Source organism: Vulpes vulpes, chromosome 7, assembly GCF_048418805.1.
Source record: "Vulpes vulpes isolate BD-2025 chromosome 7, VulVul3, whole genome shotgun sequence".
In the NCBI taxonomy this organism is placed as follows: Eukaryota; Metazoa; Chordata; class Mammalia; order Carnivora; family Canidae; genus Vulpes; species Vulpes vulpes.
Genome location: NC_132786.1, coordinates 27,286,630 through 27,303,904, shown reverse-complemented (window position 1 = coordinate 27,303,904; position 17,275 = coordinate 27,286,630). Strand labels below are relative to the sequence as shown.

Below are 17,275 nucleotides of genomic sequence, written 5' to 3'. Positions count from 1 at the left end.
AAACCAAGAGTTGAATGCTTAACTTACTGAGCCACACAGGCAGCCCTGGAGAAGTTTTCTAATAAGAATTATTACTTTTATTGCTACCACATTGGCCACCATTATCTTTTTTTTTTTTTTGTATATTTTTTTATTGGAGTTCGATTTACCAACATATACACCCAGGGCAGCCCCGGTGGCACAGTGGTTTGGCACCGCCTGAGGCCTGGGGTGTGATCCTGGAGACGTGGGATTGAGTCCTGCGTCGGGCTCCTTGTGTGGAGCCTGCTTCTCCCTCTGCCTGTGTCTCTGCCTCTCTCTCTCTCTCTCTCTATGAGTAAATAAATAAAATCTTAAAAAAAAAAAAATAGTATAACACCCAGTGCTCATCCCATCAGGTGCCCCCCCAACAGTGCCCGTCACCCAGTCACCCCATCCCTCTGCCCACCGCCCCTTCCACTACCTCTTGTTCGTTTCCCAGGGTTAGGAGGCCCTCATGTTCGTCACCCTCTCTGATATTTCCCATTCATTTTCTCTCCTTTCTGCTTTAATCCCTTTCACTATTTTTTATATTCCTTGAATGAATGAAACCATATAATGTTTGTCCTTCTCCAGTTGACTTCACGCAGCATAATACCCTCCAGTTCTATCCACATTGAAGCAAATGGTGCATATTCATCATTTCTAATGGCTGAGTAATATTCCATTGTATATATAGACCACATCTTCTTTATCCATTCATCTTTTGATGGACACCGAGGCTCCTTCCACAGTTTGCCAATGTGGACATTTCTGCTATAAACATTGAGGTGCAGGTGTCTTGGCTTTTCACTGCATCTGTATCTTTGGGGTAAATCCCCAGTAGTGCAATTGCTGGGTCATAGGGTGGCTCTATTTTTTCTTTGAGGAATCTTCATGCAGTTTTCCAGAGTGGCTGTACCAGTTCACACATTCTCACCAACAGTGCAAGAGGGTCCCCTTTCTCCACATCCTCTCCAACATTTGTTGTTTCCTGCCTTGTTAATTTTCCCCATTCTCACTGGTGTGAGGTGGTATCTCATTGTGGTTTTGATTTGTATTTTCCTGATATTGGCCTCCATTATCTCTTGTCTTTATCATGTTAACAATTTCCTGACTAGGGCATTTTTATGTACTTGCCTGCCCACAATCTAATGTGAATGCAGCAGCCAGAGTGATTCTTTAGTAAGTCAGATTTTCTGCGTAGAACTCTACATCGGTACCCCATTTTGCTCAGGGTAAAAACCAGAGTACTCATGATTGTACATCCTAAGTAATCTGGACTACTTGCTACCATTCTGATAACCTTATTTCTTGAATGAATGAATATAGGCTTGTATATTTTGACTTGGAAGTTAAAAGAAAGCAGCTTTTATCTTTTTTGTTTCCAAGAATAGTTCACCACTGCTCTCTTAAAGTTTTTTTTCTTAAAGATTTTCTTTATTTATTTGACACACAAAGAGAGAGAGAAAGCACACAAGCAGGGGGAGCAGCAGGGAGAGGGAGAAGCAGGCTTCCCATGGAGAGCCTGACATGGGACTTGATCTCAGACCCTGGGATCATGATATGAGTGGAAGGCAGCTGCTTAACTGAACCACCCAGGTGCCCCCACTCTCATTTTTCATCAACAATTTCCCTGATACCAGCTGGATATCCTATAGTTCAGTTCTGATGCTAACTCCTGAGTTAGCACAGACTCCACAAATGAAGTCCCACAAAACTGCCTCCATTCTGGATCCCAGGTGCATGTGGAATCCTCAGCTCACCCCACACTTCTTCCTGGCCAACTACAAATTCAGGAGTTCCTATGAACTCTCTTCCACCCCACTACTTTCAACAATTTTCAGGAATGAAAGAAAACTCAGGAAAGCTTTATACTTACAATTATAGTTTTATTATGAAGAATATAATCCACGAATAGCGAAATGAAGAGATGCATAATGCAAGGGATGAGGCTGAGGGCAGCACAGAACTTATAGCTTCTATGCTGTCTCCAGGCATGCAGCACATTGATGTGTCCAACTTAGAAACTCCTTGAAGCCTGTTGTTCAGGATTTTTTTTTTGGGGGGGGGGGGAGGTTTCATTCCATAGGTGTGATTGAAATTATGAATTCAACCCCCAGACCCTTTCTGGAAGTGGAAGTAGGGTTGGAAGTTCCAGCCCTATAATCATATGATTTGTTCCTTCCAAACTAGCCTCCATCCTGAAGCTACCTGGGATCCGCAGTGAATCACCTCATTAGCATTAACTCAGTTCTGGTCAAAAAGCACTCATTATAAATTACAAAAGACATACTCCTCTCATCTAGGAAGTTCTAAAAGTTTTTGGGAGTTCAGTGCCAAGAACCTGGGATGAAGATTAAATATATTTTTTATTATACCACAACCACATAATTGATTGAAAGACTAAGATTAGAAGTAGTAAGTTGTGCCTCTAAGTGCCGTTAGTCTTACTTTTCAGAGTTCAAGAAAGAGGGAAAGGAAAATAGATAAGACCAAAAGAGAGAAAATGAGGTCAAGCTGTGGACAGTTAGAAAGCCTCTTACATGGATACTTGTCTTTTTATAGTACCCTGTGTCCTTGGCTCAGAGCCTATCCCTTATGTGCCTTTATTGCTTATTTTGATTAGGGGAGGCTAAGATTTTTTTTAGCCTTTGCTATATTTTTTTATGTCATTATGGATGTGAAATTTAAATATTATAGCTAACTCTTTTTTTTTTGTACTTTTTTTAATTAATTTTTATTGGTGTTCAATTTACCAACATACAGAAAAACACCCAGTGCTCATCCCGTCAAGTGTCCACCTCAGTGCCCGTCACCCATTCCCCTCCAACACCCGCCCTCCTCCCCTTCCACCACCCCTAGTTCATTTCCCCGAGTTAGGAGTCTTTATGTTCTGTCTCCCTTCCTGATATTTCCCAACATTTCTTTTTCCTTCCTTTATATTATTCCCTTTCACTATTATTTATATTCCCCAAATGAATGAGAACATACACTGTTTGTCCTTCTCCGATTGACTTATTTCACTCAGCATAATACCCTCCAGTTCCATCCACGTTGAAGCAAATGGTGGGTATTTGTCGTTTCTAATTGCTGAGTAATATTCCATTGTATACATAAACCACATCTTCTTTATCCATTCATCTTTCGATGGACACCGAGGCTCCTTCCACAGTTTGGCTATTGTGGCCATTGTATAGCTAACTCTTGAATACACATTTAACAGGGGACCAAAATGATTGTTTTGGGTACTTAAAAGATAATTAGAAAATAGACCAAAGAATCAGCCTATCCAGAAGGTACTAATATTTGCCATACTAAGAGATGGAATCAAAATATAGTTTTGGTTTGGGGTCCATTTTAATTTGAGTTCAATAAGAATACTACAGTGCTTAAGTAATCTTAGCAGTACAAATGAAATTTAATGTTTATTTTTGTGAAGGCAAGTGCAGTAGATAATATATTCTTGGAATAATATTACAGATTAAAGTTAAGTGCTTTTTTTGTATTTTTTAGCTTAGGCTATGACTGGTTCATAAGTTATAGTCAAATATGTTATTGGAAAAATATAAGGAAATGGTCTTGTGTGTTTCACGGGTTCTTTTTGCTTGTTTGTTTTTCTTAGCAAGAGTCAGGACATAGTAAGAAGCTAAAGATAGCTTCTTACTCATGAAGAATACTCCAGTAAGCTAATCAGTTGTTTACATGTCTGTGTAGAACTATGATCTATTAAGATTTTGGAGAAAATTACCTTTATGTTGTTTGTTCACAGCCTGAGAGCATTAATTAGGGAGTATTTAGAAAACATTGCTGAAATTGTAAACTACTTATAGGAACAGAGTTATGGCTAGATGCTTGCACATTGAATCAAAGTTTATTACTTGTAAAAGTTACATTGGATGTAAGAAAACTCTAAGACTACAATTTTGGCTGTGTTCTGTCCAAGTAGTAGGTTGGAAGCTTATGGATAGCTTAAAAGTACTGTCACTTTCCAAATGTATTTTAGACTCCAGGTATTTTTTGAGAACCTGTTATGTGACAGACATGAGGTATTGGGAATGAGTGAATAAGAACAAATACCTGCCCTTAATGAACACAGTGTCATGAATGATACTGGTCTTTCTTTCCTTGTGACCTAATTTATTCAGCATGGAGATAATGAGGCATAGGGCCTTAATGTTGTTTGCTCGAACCAGTTTTATGTTGGACTCTACTGATCTGTTTTAACAAAAATGATTGTATTGCCAACTCTGCTACTTAATTATCTGATCGAACTTGGGAAAAATTACTTGATTTCTGAGTCTGATAGTCCTTAATGGTAACAGGTATAATATCTCTCTTAAAAAGTCCTTATGAATGTAAAGTGCCTGATTCAGTGCCTAATATATTACCATTGCTGCTTAGCAGCGGTTTTTGTTGCCTTCCTTTCCTTTTTTTTTTTTTTTAAAGATTTATTTTTATTTATTTATGATAGTCACAGAGAGAGAGAGGCAGAGACACAGGCAGAGGAAGAAGCAGGCTCCATGCACTGGGAGCCGGACGTGGGATTTGATCCCGGGTCTCCAGGATCGCGCCCTGGGCCAAAGGCAGGCGCCAAACCGCTGCGCCACCCAGGGATCCCTGTTGTCTTCCTTTCCTAGCTCAGACATGATTCTCAGATTTTGATTTGGTTTTTTTTTTTAAGATTTTATTTATTTATTGTTGAGAGACACAGGGAGAGAGAGAGAGAGGCAGAGACACAGGCAGAGGGAGAAGCAGGCTCCATGCAGGGAGCCCGATGTGGGACTGGATCCGGAGACTGCAGGATCACGACCCAGGGCCAAAGGCAGACACTTTAACTGCTGAGCCACCCAGGCATCCCAGGGCTCTTTCTTGATATGGTAATCTTTTAAGGAAACTGTTATTTAAGCAAACTGTTATTATAGCGTTTGATTTGCAATATTTTATTCAGATATTTATAAGTTCATTTACTTGTATTGCTCTAAATTGCAAATTAAGTATCCCAGGAGTTCTTAGAGTATATGATTTATTAGACATTTTAAAAAATTATTTTAAGTAAACTCTGCCCCCAACTTGGGGCTTGAACTTATGACCCCAAGATCGAGTCACATGCTCTATTGACTAAACCAGCCAGGTGCACCTTCTTAGACATTTTGAAGCATTATGTTTTATAAGTTTATGCACTTACTGGTGAAGCTTAAGTATCCTATAGCTGTGAGACCCTGAATTGCCACTCAGCTAATAAATTTAGTGCTTTTGTCTTTGAGTAATCATGAGCCACTTAGCAGCAAACTCAGATTGCCGGCCTTATGAGTCTTTTTTGGTTGGAAAGACTAACACTTGATTTGCAATAATTATGCTTTTTTTTAGATTTCAAGTATCAAAAAATATTGAATATTTTCTAATTTCTGAATTTTTATAATAATTCTTTAGTATTTTAGTAGAATTCACTCAATTGTTTTCTTTGCATTCTATTTTTATGAGGTTTTAAGGAAAAAGGACACTTTTTGGGGGTAGAATGCCCTTTTTTTTTTTTTTAAAGATTTTATTTATTTATTAATGAGAGACACAGAGAAAGAAGCAGAGATCCAGGCAGAGAGAGAAGCAGGCTCCATGCAGGGAGCCCAATATGGGACTTGATCCCGGGACTCCAGGATCATGTCCTGGGTCAAATGAAGGCCCTTAACTGCTGAGTCACCCAGGCATCCCTAGAATGCCCATTTTACAACAGTCACTTTCTCTGAAAACTCACCCTTATCCTGCCAAATGTGGTCAGTCTTCCCTCCTAAAGTTGTGTGTGACCTACTCGCAGCCCTCTGTCCTTTTGGTCACATATAAATTGGATTAGGGATGAAAAAACAGATGCTAGCCTGATCCATGAGTCACTTAATAAAGCTAATCAGATCTTCAAAAAAAGAATAACAGACTCTAGCTAGATTATTGGAATGATCTGAGAATTTAGAATTGGGATGGAATGATGGCTGGTCTTTAAATGATTTGCTTGATCTGAAGTGTTGAAGACTTGGAACGTGTATGCAGTAGTGTATATGGAGAAACAGAAAAAAGTCAGTCTGCAGAAAGAAATGGTATAGTTGGACAGAAAAAAAGAAGGAGAGTACTGTCCGGATTCCTAACAGCTTTTCCTTATTCTACTACTTTGTGAGGCCCAGTTATCCTTCAATACGATAACATATCTCTGTGATCTTCCAATAAGTTTCCCCTTTTTGTACAACGTTGCTCAAATTAGTTTCTCTTAATTTTTTATTATTTTGTTGAACTTCTAAAAAAGCTGGATTGTTTTAAAAATAAAATGGGTATGAATATCCACATACAGAAGAATGAATTTAGACCCCTCCCTATACTATACACAAATGGATCATAGATCTAAGTATAAGAACTAGTACTATAAAACTCTTAGAAAATGAAAGGACAACTCACTGATGTGAGAAATTATTTACATGTTTTATGTCTGAGAAGGGGCTTTTTTTCTTGAATACTAAGGGAAGAAAAAAACCTCAAAACCCATAAGATATGAATATGCTCTTAACTCAATAATAAAAGGTCAACCCAATTTTTTAAAATAAGCAGAGACTGAATAGACTTTTCTCCAAAGAGAATATATAAATGGCCAGTGCTCAACATGTTTAGTCATCAAGAAATGTAAATCAAAACTACAGTGACATACTACTTCACATCTACTTAGGATGGCTATAATTGAAAGGACAGAAAATAACAAGTGTTGGCAAGGCTATGGAGAAATTGGAACCAACATACATTGCTGGTGGAAATATAAAGTGGTGTAGCTACTTTGGAAAACAGTTTGGCCTTGCTTCAAATGTTAAACATAGAGTTATTATGGAACCTAGCAATTACACTCCTGGGCCACAAAGAAACATGTCCACACAAAACAGTGCACAAAAAAAAATCATTATTCATAATAGCTAAAAAGTGGAAACAACCCAAATGCACATCAGCTAATGCATGGATAACCAGAATGTATTATAATGTATTATAAATGGAATATTGTTAAACTATAAAAAGAAATGAAGTGGTGATACATACTATAATATGAATGAATCCACCAGACACAAAAGACCACACAGTGTATGATTTCATTTATATGAAATGTCCATAATAGGCAAACCTATGGAGACAGAATGGCAATGAGTAATTCCCAGGGGCTGAGAGAGAGAGGGAAATGGGGAGTGGTAATGGTTTCTTTTTGGGAAGATGGAAATGTCCTAACATTAGATCATGGTTATGGTTGTACAACTCTGTGAATGTACTGAAATTCATTGCATTGTATACTTTTTTTTTTTTTAAGATTTTATTTATTTATTCATGAGAGACCGAGAGGCAGAGACATAGCAGAGAGAGAAAGCAGGCTCCATGCAGGGAGCCTAATGTGGGACTCAACCCCAGGACTCCAGGATCACGCCCTGGGCTGCAGGCAGGCGCTTAACTGCTGATCCACCTAGGTGTCCCCATTACATTGTATACTTTAAATGGATGAGTTCTACGGTATATGCATTATATCTCAATAAAACTATTGTTTTAAGATTTTTATTTATTCATGAAGGAGAGAGAGAGAGAGAGAGAGAGAGAGAGAGAGAGAGAGAACGAACCAGGCTCCATGCAGGGCTTGATCCCAGATCTCCAGGATCAGGCCCTGGACTGAAGGCAGTGCTAAACTGCTGAGCTACCCGGGCTGCCCTCAATAAAACTATTTTTAAAAGCTATTTAATACAAGCTTCAAAAACAATTATGAGATAATAAAAATAAGTAATAAAAAATTTTTAAAATAAGTAATAGATTTGTACAGTGGTAACTAAAAAACGGTTGTAATTGATTTTTCATAAATTTTATACCCAAGTACATTTTTCTTTAACAATAACATTTAAAATTATAAGTAGCATGTTACTTCATTTAAAGATCTGAACAAAATTTAGTACTGATTGTATGTATCATTTTGAGTGACCGTTTAAGTTGAAACGTAAATTTTTTTTTTTTTTCCTAACATACTTCTCTCATTGCCATTATTTTTTTTGGGTGAATGGAGACAGTTGTGGCATTATGGAAAGATCATAGCACTTAGCACTTGCTAAAGCAGGACAGACATAGGTGTTCAGTATTGATCTTGAACAAATAATTTAATGTCTTAGAGCATTGGTTTAAAAAACCTTAAAATAAGGATCATGCTGGGCTAAAAAATTCTTTTTTTCTTTCTATTTAGAGTAGTTTGGGTGGTTTTCCTAAGAAAAATAAGTATAAGTAGATTCATAGGTGTTTCAGTTTGGCCATACCAATGTTATCTTAGTTTTTGGGTTTCTTTGTAAGATTTTGTTTATTTGACAGAGAGAGTAGGCAACAGCACAAACAGGGAGAGCAGCACTAGGAAAGGGAGAAGCAGACTCTCTGCTGGGCAGGGAGCCCAACGCAGGGCTCCATCCCAGGACCCCAGGACCATGACCCAAGCCAAAGGCAGACACCCAACTGACTGAGCCACCCAGGCGCCCGTTATCTTAGATTTTAAGCATTTTGCAAACATGTTCCAACTTGTCTAATGCTTAGTATTATATGTGAGAAAATAGGTTGTTGGTCTATACTAGTTAAAGAAACTGAAATTTTGGGGCACCTGGGTGGTGCAGTCAGTTAAGTGTTAGACTCTTGATTTCAGCTCATATTGTGAGATCATGCCCCAAGGTGGGATCTGCACTGAGCCCAGAGTCTGCTTAAGACCCTCTCCTCCTACCTCTGTCCCTTACCCCTCCCCCACATGCTCACACTTTCTCCCAAATCTTTAAGAAAATAAAGAAATTGAAATTTTAATAACATTATTGGTGACTTTCAAAGTATTAGGTGATGAAGATTGTAATATTAACTGAGAGGCTTATGTTAACCTTTTTCTTGATATATTTCTTTTGTCTAAAATTATCATTTTTGACTGGTTTTATACATTATTGTGTCTAAAAGTTATGTTAATTCAGGGGAACTAAACAAGGCAGGCGCTGTTGTTTTTAAAAATACAACAACCATATGTTATCATTTTTCACGTTTTAGTTTTTGATAATGTGTGTATTATTTTATGATGTGCTGATAACAGGTTGACTTTAGAGAAATCTATTGTAATTGCATTCGGTCTCCAGACTGAGTTATTTGGTGATAGATAAATGGCAAATACATTTTTATGTTGCAATTAAGTGATGTTATGGGATAAGTTTCAATTTTTTTTTAAATCTTGATAACTGCATGATTAATATGCGAGTTTTTTCTTATTTGCAGAGATCCTGCATATTTTGATGAAAATTGGCTAAACAGAATCAAAACCGAAGTAGGAGATAATTGGAGGCTAAAGGTATTTTCTTTTTATTTTCCCATCTGTTAAATCGTTTTTTAGTAGCATACATATAATATTTGTTGAACTTTCACCTGATGTGTTCAGTGAGCTTTAGAAACCTAGCTTGCCTAGTGAAATAATCCAAAATTAAAGATCGGAGGTAACCTGAAGTTGCTCACAAAGATATGTATAGTATGTCAGTGAAGTCAGTGACTACGGGCATGGACTCTAGAGCTAGAGTGCCTGGATTCATATCAACTGTCTGGGAAAGTCTTCTCACCATTTGGTACCTCAGATTCTCCATTTGTAAAATGAGGATTTTAATAGGATCTACCTCACAATAAATGAATTGTGAAATAATTCACAATAATAAATGAATTAGCGTATGTAACAGACTTAGGATAGTGCACGGGTAATGCTAGTTGCTAGTGTTGTTATTATTAATAATGAGAAAATATTGGTCATTGTTAACTGGGTCCAGAACACTAAGAGAATGACGTATTTTTATTTCCTTCTTAGTAGCCTTAAGTTCCAGTATTTCTCAAGCTTCTTTGAGAAAGCCAAAACCCACAGTAAGAAATACAGTTTACAAAAAAAAAAAAAAAAGAAATACAGTTTACATTGCAGCCTCCTGTCCACCTAAACATATGTCCATAGATAGTAAGTTTTTTCCCTTATTCTATTCATTGATGATTTAATTTTAAAAAATATTAGTTACAACCCACTACATTATTTTAACTTTAAATTTTGAAATAATTCTAGATTCACAAGGGGTTGCAAATAATTGTACAGGGAAATTCTGTGTACCTTTCACTCAGTTTCCCCAGTGATTACATCTTGCATGACTATAATACAATATCAAAACTAAGGAACTGACATTGGTATGATCAAGTGCCCTTTTGCCCTTTTGTGTTTGTGTGTACAGTTCTGTGTAGCTCCAGCAATAATGTAGTTTCCTATAATGCTCACCACAATGAAGACAGAGGTGTTCCATCTCTGCAAGATTTCCACGATGCTGCCTTTATGACCACCTTCACACCACACACTCCTCACCCTAATCCCTGGAAACCACTAGTTTTTTCTCCAACTCTGTAATTTTGTTACACTAAATTGATTTTTATGACCAGTGATGATTATGACTGGCAGTTTGGAAAGCTCTAGAACCATTTCTTTTTGATACAGAGAGGTAGAGACTCGGAAATGCAAATCAGTAAGCCTGTGAAGACCCTAGACTTGAGATATGTTAAACTTGGTTTGTCTTTATATTTCTTCCAAAAAACATATTTGATGAAAAATAGTCATTGATGGCTTAAATTTGGGTCTGCCAAAATTTAATTCCTTTTGTTTATTACTAAGCTAGAGTGAAGGGACACTGGTTTAAGCTACTGGCATTTGTTTTGTTTTGTTTTGTTTTAAGATTTTATTCACTTATTTATTTGAGAGAGAGAGAGAGCAGAGATCATGAGCAGTGGGGAGGGGCAGAGGGAGAAGCAGACTCCCTGCTGAGCAGGGAGCATGATGTGAGGCTTGATCCCAGAACCCTGAGATCATGACCTGAGCCAAAGGCAGGGGCTTAACAGACTGAATCACCCAGGTGCCCCTTAAGCTACGGTTTTAAATAAATAATAATAAAAAAAAAGGAATAGGCAATTTAATGATTGTATATTGATATAATTATTATTTAGAGAGAGAGTGGGGGAGGGGTGGAAGGAGAGGGAGAGACAGAATGCCAAGCAGGCTCCACGCCCAATGCAGAGCTCAGTGTGGGGATCTGAGCCGAAATCAAAGAGTCATTGACTCAACTGACTAAGCCACATAGGTGTGCCTAATGATTACTTTTTAATGTTATAATGTGTAAAGCAGTTCTGGGTATTTAAAATAATGCTACTAATTAATTTGTGTTTGCTTGCTCTCTTGACTGAAGGAGGAGTTGTATATACCCCACCTTACATACACACAACATACATCTGTACACACATTGTCTTAATATCGTGAGTGTGGCAAAGACAGTAATATAGAGAAGGGGAAATACTGTATCATATTTTTTTTTCTTAAAGATTTTATTTATTTATTAATGAGAGATACAGAGAGAGAGAGAGGCAGAGACACAGGCAGAGCGAGAAGCAGGCTCCATTCAGGGAGCCTGATGTGGGAATCGATCCTGGGACTCCAGAATCAGGCCCTGGGCCCAAGGCAGGCGCTCAACCACTGAGCCACCCAGGGATCCTATCATATTTTTTTTTTTTGAAGATTTTATTTATTTATTAGAGACACAGAGAAAGTGGGGGGTGGGGGCAGAGACACAGGCAGAGGGAGGAGCAGGCTCCGTGCAGGGAGCCCAACGAGGGACTCGATCCTGGGTGTCCAGGATCATGCCCTGGGCTGAAGGCGGCGCTAAACCGCTGAGCCACCAGGGCTGCCCACTTTATCATATTCTTAATATTCAGAACTGGAAATGTCAGTTCTGATTTGTATTCCTGTTCTCCATATTTTATCCTATGTTGTATTTTTCCAATTTCAAGATACCATTAATTATAAAATATGTAGCTCTTTTCAATGGGAAGGAAACTACCATTTTAAAGCAACACATTGATTTTTGAGACATTTTAATGTCAAATATTAAAATATGAAAAAATGAGCATTCTAGGATAAAGAAAGCAAAGTATATTATATATTTTCCATGTCTCCAAATTTTCTAGAAGTATAAACATGTTACTTTATGAGGTTTTTTTTTTTTTTTAATAAGTTTTTAGAAAAAGAAAAAATAAGTTTTTAGGGCACCTGGGTGGCTCATTTTAGCATCTGACTCTTGGTTTCAGCTCAGGTCCTGATCTCATGAGATTGATCTGCACATTGGGCTCCATGCTCACCAGGGAATCTGCTTCTCTCCCTTTCTGCTGGGCCCCCTTTCTCCCCACCACTCACACTGTCTCTTTCTCAAAAAAAAAAATAATAATGTTTTAAAAAAGTTTTCAACTTATTTTTTCTCTTAAAAAGGTCTGAAAAAAATACGTCTGATTCACTGGATCACATGTATGATTAAGCCTCTTTTACCTGATAGTCACAGGTTCTTTCATCTTATGTCCTAGCACATCTTTAGCTACTAACATTGAGTAGGTACAGTGAGGTAGATGGTCAACAGGATCATATTGTGTACACATTTAATTAATACAAATTTAACTATGAGTTGAGTCAAAAAAAAAAAGGAAAAAATAACAGCTTAAATAAATATTATAGGTGATTCTACTGGTCATTTCACTCAGATAACACATAGGCCAGTAAACCCTTGCTTTGGAGTGGTTGAGTGATAGAAAACATCACCTTGTTTCTAGGATGCTTTTTTTTTTTTTTTTTTTTTTTTAAATAGGCTGCAGGGATGCCTGGGTAGCTCAGCGGTTGAGCCTCTGCCTTTAGCTCAAGGCATGATCCTGGAGTCTTGGGATCAAGTCCCACATTGGCTCCCTGTATGGAGTCTGCCTCTCCTCCCTCTGCCTATTTCTCTTCCTCTCTCTCTCTGTGTCTCTCACAAATAAATACAATCTTTAAAAAAATAAAATAAAGTAGGCTGCACACCCAGTGTGGAGCCGAATGTGGGGCCCAGACACATGACCCTGAGATCAAGACCTGAGCTAAGATCAAAAGTCAGACACCCAACTGACTGAGCCACCCAGGCACCCCAGGATGCTGCAACAAATATCTTGCAATGCTGACAGTTACACTAGCATTTCAAGATATAATAGTATTTTTAATTGTATGGCTCCTAAATATTTACTTTGGCTAAAGAAACAGTAGTCTTTTCTGACAGTGGAGAGAATTTGGAGACATTATATGTTGTAGGTTACTTTAAGAGATTCCCAATTTTTGTCAGTGTGATCATAACGTTGAAAATTTAACATTATCGGAAACAGTTTTTTTTTTAATAAATCTCTTGAGATCACATAAATTAAGCCATTGATAGCCCTTTTTTGATGATTATGGTAATTCACATGTGCTGTTGAATTTTGTTTTTTATATTTATGATTCGAATAATTCAGAAGGTTTTTTTTTAAGATTTTATTTATTCATAGAGACACAGGGTGGGGGTGGTGCAGAGGCACAGGCAGAGGGAGAAGCAGGCTCCATGCAGGGAGCCTGACGTGGGACTCGATCTAGGGTCCCCAGGATCACACTCTGGACTGCAGGCGGTGCTAAACCGCTGTGCTACCGGGGCTGCCCTTGAAGGTTTTTTTAAAGATTTTATTTATTTGAGAGAGCAAGTGAGCATGAACAAGTATGAGCAGGGGGGACGGGCAGAGGGAGAGGGAGAGGAGGAGGAAGAGGAAAAGACTCTTCACTGAGCAGGGAGCCTAACAGACAACTTAATCCCAGTACCCTGAGATATCATGACCTGAGTCTAAGGCACATGCTTAACTGACTGAGCCACCCAGGTGCCCCCAGGAATTTTTTATGTTAAATTATAATTTGATCTGTGCTTGGCCTTTACCCAGTTTTATCTCTCTCTAAACAGATAAGCAATTTAAAGAAAATTTTAAAGGGAATCCTGGATTACAATCATGAGGTAAGGACTTTTTTCTCAACTGCTTAGAGGTAGAATTATAGGACAATTTAACTTTATGTTTTACAATAGTTCCAAGTAAAGGAAAATTTACCTCAAAATTAGTAATCTGTTAATCTTCCATTTTATAGTTTTTAGGATGTTGGTTTGAACAACTATTAGGTAGTTATTAGATAAATGCTCTTTTTCACTATAATATATGGATAGTTATAGATGATTATTAATTTATGTTATACTTTCTTTTCTGCCATTTATTAAGCTCTCTTCTCTTCTCCCCTTGTGAAGGTGGTTTAGAATCCAGGCATTATTATATTACAGTCAACTTCCTTGCTTACTTTAGTTTGATTCCTTGGCAAACCCCCATCTCTAGATTATCTTAGTTTATCCTCTGAGTCTGCATCAGAACAGTCAAGTAATGGCTTGAGGGGAAAAAAATCATGAAGTAGAACTAGTTTTACTTCAAATTTTGTGGTCACAGATACCAGATGAACACAACATAGCCTGGAAACCTATGTTATGTTTTTACTATTCTTTCCCACAAGTTTACCTGCATTTATACCTACATCTTATACTTATATCATTTATCTTCACAGCTCAGTAAGTGATCCTGTCATCCATCCTGTTACTCAAGCCCAAAACCTATAAACAATCCTATAGTCCGTCCTTCTTTTGATATCATCATAAGACCTACTAGTTAAATCTCCAAAATACAGCTTTTTCCATCTCTACTGCTACCACTTTGTACCCAGTCATCATTAGCTCTCAGAGTTCTAGAGTATTCTGGTTGGTAACCCTGATTTCACCCATTCCCTTCTATTGTCTGTTCTTATTCTTCACTCTAAAGCCAGAATAATTTTTAAAAATATAAATTTGATTATGTCATTCTTCTGTCTTTTATGGTTTTCCATTGTATTGATAATCAGATTCATACCTATTACCATGAGCCACCAGACACTGCATGACCTCCTTACCCTGCTCACTGATAGCACTAGAGCCATATTCATCCTGCTTCTGTGCTTTAGGATTTTCTTTTTTCACTGTATGGTTATTAGACAGGAACTGACCCATTTGTCTGCATATATTTCATTTCATTTGGGGCCAATTTCCCCGTAAAGGAATCCTCCATTCTCCTTCCTGATAATAAGTGTTTGGCTATCAGCATTTTCGAGTCAAATAGAGTGAATATGTCTGGGGAGCATCTTACTGTTGGGGCATGAACCTATATTTAATCTCCCCTCTTTCTGGTACCCCATTCAGAATCTCTCTGGCTATGCTTTGAACTTTAGAGAATTTGTCTTTCTAGGGGCAGTTGAAGATATCAAAGTATTCAGTTTCTTTGCTCAGTGTATATACATACCAGATTGGGGTCTAAGTTACGGTGATGAATATTGTTATAACTTAGATATGGAAGGTAAAAATAGAAATTGGGAGTGGAATTGGGATTATAGCTCTGTCCTTAGCAATGAGTTTCTGGTACTGACAAACTAATTTGTATCAAATATTTTATTTGGACACATAAATGTGAATGCAATTCTGATCCTTTTGTCCGCGTTCAGATTTTAGGACAGCAAATTAATGACTTTACCCTTCCTGATGTGAACCTTATTGGAGAACATTCTGATGCGGCAGAGCTCGGAAGGATGCTTCAACTCATCTTAGGCTGTGCTGTAAACTGTGAACAGAAGCAAGGTAATTTATTTGATATTAGTGTATGCATTTAAAATAATTAAGGAAAGTAATACATATTATATATATTATTTATAAATCGCCAGTGCAAACAATAACATCTTCATAAGGCCACCCTCAAACAATGCCTTTTTCTGTTTGTTTGTTTTTTAAGTTGGTTCTATACCCAACATGGGTCTCCAACTCATGACTGAGAAATCAGAGTTGTGTGCTCTACCTCCTGAGCCAGCCAGGTGTCCTAAGCAATGCCATTTTCTACAATTTTGCTAGTACTTTGTTTGCAAGCATAAGAGTTTTGCAACTTAGAATACATTTAATTGTGATGATAGTCTTTCCTTTTAAGCAAGACTGCATAATTTTTTTAGTATATTATTTTTAACTACACTGAATGTGATGAAACTAGCTGTTGGACAAGGTCCTGCTAAAGTAATGTCAGTAATAATGAGAATGTTACACTACATCATCGGTGCAGCTCTAGGAACTTAAAGTTGGATACTTTAGATTGTGAGTATGAAGGATTTATTTCACAAATATTTACTGAATTCATGTATTATACTGGGGCTAGGAGCACAGTGCCAGACAGAACAGACACAGCACCTGCCCTTGTGGAACTGGTAGGTGAGTGAAGGGAGGGCACACATACCTGTGTGATCCAAGTGGTGACGAGTGCCATGAGGTAAAGTGTAATGGTGGGCGGGGCCAGTCCAGGCGTTTGCCAGGGATGTTATTTAAGCAAAGATGTGGAGGAGGATGGATTAAGAGTAATCTGAAATGTAGGAACTGAATGTCAGAAAAACTTAAGTTACCTTTGAGAGATTTTTAAAAAAACCACAAGTATTATTAGAGAATAGTAAGGAAGGGATAAAGGGTGATGAAACAGATGAAAAGTAGACAGGGACTACTCTAAACAATGATGCAGTATTTTACTGTTATACTAGAAGACCTTCATAGAAGACAGATTTTTTTTTTAAGCCCAAAGGCTTTTTTCTTATTCCTTCTACCTCAGCCATGGTAATGCAAAACAGATTTTTATTTATCTCTACGTTTTCAGTGTTCTAATAATAAGTTTAATAATGGTCAACATTGTTTTCTTGAAGCCATGACTGATATTTGGTCTGTGATCTGGCTGTTTTTTCTAACAATGTATTTATTTCTCTTTGTCCCCATGCCTTTTAAATTTTAGCGTGTATTCTCTTATATTAAGTTTTAGATTATTTCTTCAATTCAACTGAAGAATTAAAATAGAGAATTTTCTACATTTGTGAGTTTTGTATATTAACTAAGCATTTTTTGTCAAAGATTAGAAGATTAGTGTAAATAAGATTCAAGACACATTAAATCTCTAAGTAGATGCTTTGATTTTAAAAGGTGTATGATAAATTATTTAATATGGTTCACTGATTTCACATAATGACCTCTTCTCTGTTGATTCTGTTAAGAAATCCATCAACTCCTAGAAAAATTTAACTGTTAAGGGTTGGCTAATTTACCATGGGGTGGAAATAGGAAAAGACAAGGGTGTTACCTCTATCCATACATAGCCCTATGGAAAAGCAGACAGTCATAATATTTATCCAGCTTCTCACACAGACCAAGTGTTGTGTAACACCTAAATTTGGTTTCTCCTCTAAAATTGTATATAAGTGATGAAAACATTGAATAGGATTTTAGTATCATATATATCCAGAGGGCATTCTGTA

The 17,275-nt window shown here is 37.4% G+C and overlaps 1 protein-coding gene across 4 annotated transcripts in view; it reads left to right on the top strand.

Moving 5' to 3' along the window:
- Positions 1-17,275, top strand: part of HOOK3 (hook microtubule tethering protein 3) — a 109,750-nt gene that overhangs the window by 20,527 nt on the left and 71,948 nt on the right. For all 4 annotated transcript variants that reach the window (XR_012002543.1, XM_025993691.2, XM_072763358.1 and 1 more), the window contains exons 3-5: positions 9,280-9,352; positions 13,842-13,892; positions 15,446-15,578. Coding sequence is in view for 3 of the 4 variants with exons in the window: in XM_025993691.2 (XP_025849476.1) it covers positions 9,280-9,352; positions 13,842-13,892; positions 15,446-15,578 (257 nt within the window). In the remaining variant the exon portion in view is untranslated. The remainder of the gene's footprint in view (positions 1-9,279; positions 9,353-13,841; positions 13,893-15,445; positions 15,579-17,275) is intronic.